General features: G+C 64.7%; 2 protein-coding genes across 3 annotated transcripts in view; one reads left to right on the forward strand and one right to left on the reverse strand.

The window, feature by feature from the left end:
* Positions 1 to 3039, forward strand: part of PITPNM1 (phosphatidylinositol transfer protein membrane associated 1) — a 15001-nt gene extending 11962 nt beyond the window's left edge. For both annotated transcript variants that reach the window (XM_027856080.1, XM_027856078.1), the window contains 7 exons: positions 29 to 139; positions 222 to 338; positions 575 to 723; positions 829 to 978; positions 1236 to 1419; positions 1590 to 1718; positions 2062 to 3039. In XM_027856080.1, coding sequence (XP_027711881.1) covers positions 29 to 139; positions 222 to 338; positions 575 to 723; positions 829 to 978; positions 1236 to 1419; positions 1590 to 1718; positions 2062 to 2322 — 1101 coding nt within the window. In that variant the 3' untranslated portion in view covers positions 2323 to 3039. The remainder of the gene's footprint in view (positions 1 to 28; positions 140 to 221; positions 339 to 574; positions 724 to 828; positions 979 to 1235; positions 1420 to 1589; positions 1719 to 2061) is intronic.
* Positions 3040 to 3121: 82 nt separating this feature from the next.
* The window catches only part of AIP (aryl hydrocarbon receptor interacting protein), a 12514-nt gene continuing 10707 nt past the window's right edge, over positions 3122 to 4928 (reverse strand). Inside the window, exons 2-4 of the mRNA XM_027856117.1 lie at positions 4471 to 4668; positions 4225 to 4366; positions 3122 to 3385 (exon numbers count right to left, since the gene is read on the reverse strand). Coding sequence (XP_027711918.1) covers positions 3180 to 3385; positions 4225 to 4366; positions 4471 to 4668 — 546 coding nt within the window. The 3' untranslated portion in view covers positions 3122 to 3179. The remainder of the gene's footprint in view (positions 3386 to 4224; positions 4367 to 4470; positions 4669 to 4928) is intronic.

The raw sequence follows: 4928 nt of genomic DNA on the forward strand, positions 1-4928 counted from the left end.
CCCCCCCCCCCCCCCCCCCGCCCCCCAGGTCATTGAGAAGGAGAGGCCCCAGCTGGCCGAATACGAGGAGCCATCCATCTACAGCCCGGCCTTCCCTCGGGAAAAGTGGCAGAGGAGGAGGACCCAGGTCAAGATCCGGGTACGGTGCCCCTCCCCGCTTCCCGCTGTCCCCTTCCTCCTGGTTCAGTCTTCACCGCAGGCCCACCCTCCTCTGCCTGCAGAACGTGACCTCCAACCACCGGGCGAGTGACGTCATCGTGTGTGAGGGCCGGCCACAGGTGCTGAGCGGGCGCTTCATGTACGGGCCCCTGGACGTGGTGACGCTGACCGGAGAGAAGGTCAGCACACAGCGGGGTGGGCGCCACACGTCCAGGCCATGGGGCTCGGGTCACCCTCCGAGATTCCCCCGGGGGTCTGACAACAGCAGACCCCCTCCTCTCCCCTCTGTCAGTCCTCCCAGGCAGGGGAGGGGAGTGGGGGTGACACCTCCATTCCAGCCCCAACTCTGCCCCAGACGGGTCACTCCCCGCCCCACCTCAGGCTCAGCGATGCCGCCCGCTCCTCTCCGTTCCAGGTGGACGTCTACATCATGACCCAGCCCCTCTCTGGCAAGTGGATTCACTTTGGTACTGAAGTGACCAACAGCTCCGGCCGGCTGACCTTCCCCGTGCCTCCAGAGCGCTCCCTGGGCATTGGCGTCTACCCCGTCCGGATGGTGGTCAGGTAAGTGGCCACAATGGGCCCGAGGAAGGCCGGCCCCCAGAGAGGCCGGAGTGGCCCGGTCCCCGTGGGCCTCCCAGCCAGGGCCATCTGTCCACGCCCGTGCAGGGGGGATCACACTCATGCCGAATGCTGCCTGACCGTGGTGGCCCGTGGCACCGAGGCCGTGGTGTTCAGCATCGACGGATCCTTCACCGCCAGCGTCTCCATCATGGGCAGCGACCCCAAAGTGAGGGCTGGAGCTGTCGACGTTGTCAGGTTCGAGCATCCTCCCTCCCCGACTCCCTCTCCTTCCCACCCCACCCTGAACCCCTGTTGCTTGGCATGGCCAACTTGGGAGTCACAGAGGCCCGGGTTCAAATCCCGCCTCAGACGTTTACCTTCAGGGTGACTCCGGGCAAGTCACCCCCTTTCTGGGCCTCTGCTTTGCCATCTGTAAAAAGGGGAGATCGCGGCCCCGCCTCACAGCGTCACCGTGAAGGTCACACGGCCTGTCACGATTGCCGCTCCCATAGACACTGGCAAGACTCAGGCTATCTGATCGTGTATGTGACGGGCCGACCGGACATGCAGAAGCACCGTGTGGTCGCCTGGCTTTCCCAGCACAACTTTCCCCACGGGGTCGTCTCCTTCTGCGACGGCCTCACCCATGACCCCCTGCGGCAGAAGGCCGTGTTCCTGCAGAGCCTGTTGCAGGAGGTGAGAACCTGGGTTCTAATCCTGCCCAGGACACTCACCAGCTGGGGGGTGGCCTAGGCAAACCCCATCCCCACTCTGGGGCCGGGAGGGGCCGAGCAGGTCAAGGGGAAGCTGGGGACGAGGGCCGGACAGAGCATCAGTCGGTGACGCGGGTCTGCACCGGACCACAGGTGGAGCTGAACATCGTGGCCGGCTATGGCTCCCCCAAGGATGTGGCTGTGTACGGGGCCCTGGGCCTCCCTCCCAGCCAGACCTACATCGTGGGCCGCGCCGTCCGCAAGCTTCAGGCCCAGTGCCAGGTGAGCTGCCGGCGGTGGGGGGTCATCAGTGGACCTGAGCCCTCCCCTGGAGGCAGTTATGTGACCCAGGGGCCCTGCAGGACACAGGGCCTGGAGGCAGAAAGACCCGAGTTCAAATGCAGCTTCAGTTTCTTCAACTATAAAATGGGGCTAACAGCACCTACTTCCCAGGTTTGTGAGGATTAAGTGAGAGTATCTGTAAGGCACTGAGCACAGCGCCAGGAGCCTAGAAGGCATTTAATACGCCAGCATCCTCACTGGGGCTGGCCCGCGGCGCATCTCGCGCCCAACAGAGCAGTCCTCCCGGCCCCCTCCCCTCACCAAGTACCTCATCTCCCCGCAGTTCTTGTCTGAAGGCTACGTGGCCCACCTGGCTCAGCTGGAAGCCGGCGCCCACCCTCACGCCCCCCAGGCCCCGCCAAGGACAGGGCTGGCCAAGAGCAGTTACGTGGCAGCTCCCGTGGACTTTCTCCGCAAACAGAGCCAACTGCTCCGCTCCCGGGGGCCCAGTCAGGCCGATCGGGAGGGGCCAGGGACTCCGCCCACTGCCCTGGCCCGGGCCAAGGCCCGCAGCGTTAGCCTGAAGCTGGACAGTGAGGAGTGACTGACCCACGGCCCCCTGGGCCACTGCCAAGAGAACGGCTTATTTATTGACAATCCCCCCAGCCCTCCCCCGGGGGGGCTCCCCCCGGCTTGTGCCCTTTCTGCGTCCCCCCCATTCCCTGTCAATGTGTTACAAATCCCTTTAATGTGAGGGGACGGGCCCTGGGGAGAGGCCTGTGAGGCTTCCATGATGTGTGAAACTGTGAACATTAAACCCCAACCCCCAGCGTGGCGTCTGTGCTCTGTGGCGCCCCACGCCTCTCCCTGGCTTCTCTCGTGGCTTCCTGGCCCTCTGGCCCTCGGTCCGTGGGCAGGGGGCCCAGAGGTCCCCTTCAGAAGAGGAAAGGGCATCCCTGCGACGGGAAAGGGCTTGACCAAGGCCACACAGCTAGCGAGCAGCCGAGCAGGCATTCAAACCCAAGTCCTTTGACCCCACCCCCCCTTCTCCGCTGGTCCTCTTGGCCCCTCAGGCCTTTGTCCTGCTGCCGGCCAGGCAGGCCGCCTTTGGGGAAGCGTTCCAGGAGGTGGTGGGACCTATGAGACAGCATCCGAGACCGCGAGCTGGAAACTGAGGCCCAGGGAGGGAAAGGGTCTAGCCTACGCCCACCCAGGCAGTGAGAGAGGCAGGGCCGAGATGTCTCTCCTCTACGCCCCTGAGAGAGAGCCAGGACCCTTTGGGACACATCCCCCAGGCCCTCAGGAATCCACTGGGGGGGGGGGGCCAGAGAAGGCAAATGACCGGCTCAAGGTCCCTCGTCAGCCAGCAGCAGGGACCCCACAGAAGAGCAAGGACGCAGGTGGGCAGATAAATACGACATTTATACAGGGGGCTGGCACAGTGGGGTGGGGCGGGGCCAGTCACGGAGAGAAGATGCCCTGAAAACGGGCCTTGTCCTCGAGGTCCTTCTGGCGCAGTCGGTGCTGGAGCTCACGCAGCTCGCGGCTCACCGCAGGGCCCAGCGCCGGCTGCAGCTGGAGCACTTTGGCAAAGTCGGCCTGGGCCTCCCGGGCGTTCCACACCGCCGCGTGGGCCTTGCCCCGCTTGAAATAGGCCTTCACGTTGTCTGTGGGAGATGCCGGGCAGAGGTGGTGAGGCCCTGGAGCCTCCCCAGGAACCCCTCCCTCTCTGCCCTCACCCACCCGAGGGAACCATGACAGAGGAGGTAACTGAGGCCCCATGGGGGGAGGGGCCTTCCTAAGCCACACACATCCTAGGGGCAGAGCTGGGATTCGGGCCCAAACCCACTGTTCATTTTCCACTGCCTGCCAGGGGAGAGAGAGGGCAGAGACAGTGTACCACACAAGCGGGAGCCACAAGGGCCAGAGGAGGGGAAGGGGCCACGAGGGCAGGAGGAGGGGAAGAGGCAACGAGGGCCAGCAGAGGGGAATGAGAGGGCCATGAGGGCCAGAGGAGGGGGAGGGGCCACAAGGGCAGGAAGAGGGGAAAGGGCCACGAGGGCCAGAGGAGAGGAAGGAGGGGGCCACGAGGGCCAGAGGAGGGGGAGGGGCACGAGGGCCAGCAAAGGGGAAGGGGCCACGAGGACAGGAGGAGGGGAAGAGGCCACGAGGGCCAGCAGAGGGGAATGAGAGGGCCACGAGGGCCAGCAAAGGGGAAGGAGCCACAAGGGCAGGAAGAGGGGAAGAGGCCACGAGAGTCAGAGGAGGGGAAGGAGGGGGCCATGAGGGCCAGAGGAGAGGAAGGAGGGGGCCACGAGGGCCGGCAGAGGGGAAGGAGGGGGCCACAAGGGCCAGAGGAGGGGGAGGGCCACGAGGGCCAGCAGCAGGAGAAGACCACGCAGGCAGGAGGGGGAGGGCCACGAGGGCAGGAGGAGGAGAAGGTGCTGGATCTCGCTAGGCAGAGGCAGCAGCCGGGCAGGAGGGTCCCAGGAGCCCGGGCACTCACCCTCATACTTGTTGAGGATGGTGGAGCAGTGGTCCAGCACCTCGTAATACTCCTGGGCCACCAGCTTGCACTGACAGTAGTTAAGCAGCAGTGGTGTGATCTGCAGGTCCAGCTGGATCCAGTCCGCGGAGCCGGGCTGCTCCTGGGCGCAGGGGAGAGAAGGGGGCGGGTCAGGGAGGCGCCTGGGGGGCCTCAGAGGCCCGGCAGAGGCGGAGGCCGCGGCTGCTCAGGCTCCCCCGCCCCCACCTTCATCTGCAGGTTCTTGAGGCAGGCGATGGCGTCGTAGTACTTGACGGAGGCCTCTTTGATGCGGCCCTCCCGGTACAGGCGGTTGCCTTCCTCGTGGATGAGGGGCACGGCCTTCATCTTCTCCTCGTCACTCATGGCCCACGGGTCCTGCTGGTAGGTACCAGGAGCCTCGACCTGCGGGCACAGGGGGCGGGATCACACCTCGGGAGGGCATTAGAGCCAACCCACAAGGGGGTGAGAGCATCCCCAGACAAGGCCCTTCTATCTCCATCCTCTCCTGAGCTCCTGGAATTGCTGAAGGTCAGAGCTGGGGGGGGTTGCCTTGCAACAGAGAATATCAGAGCTGGAGGGGGACTTAGAACATAGAACATGGAATATTAGAGCTGGGGGAGCCTTAGAACATAAAATATGGAATATCAGAGCTGGGGGGGCTTAGAACATAGAACATGGAATAT

The sequence above is a fragment of the Vombatus ursinus genome, unplaced genomic scaffold, assembly GCF_900497805.2.
Source record: "Vombatus ursinus unplaced genomic scaffold, bare-nosed wombat genome assembly UNPS02011369.1, whole genome shotgun sequence".
Lineage (NCBI taxonomy): Eukaryota > Metazoa > Chordata > Mammalia > Diprotodontia > Vombatidae > Vombatus > Vombatus ursinus.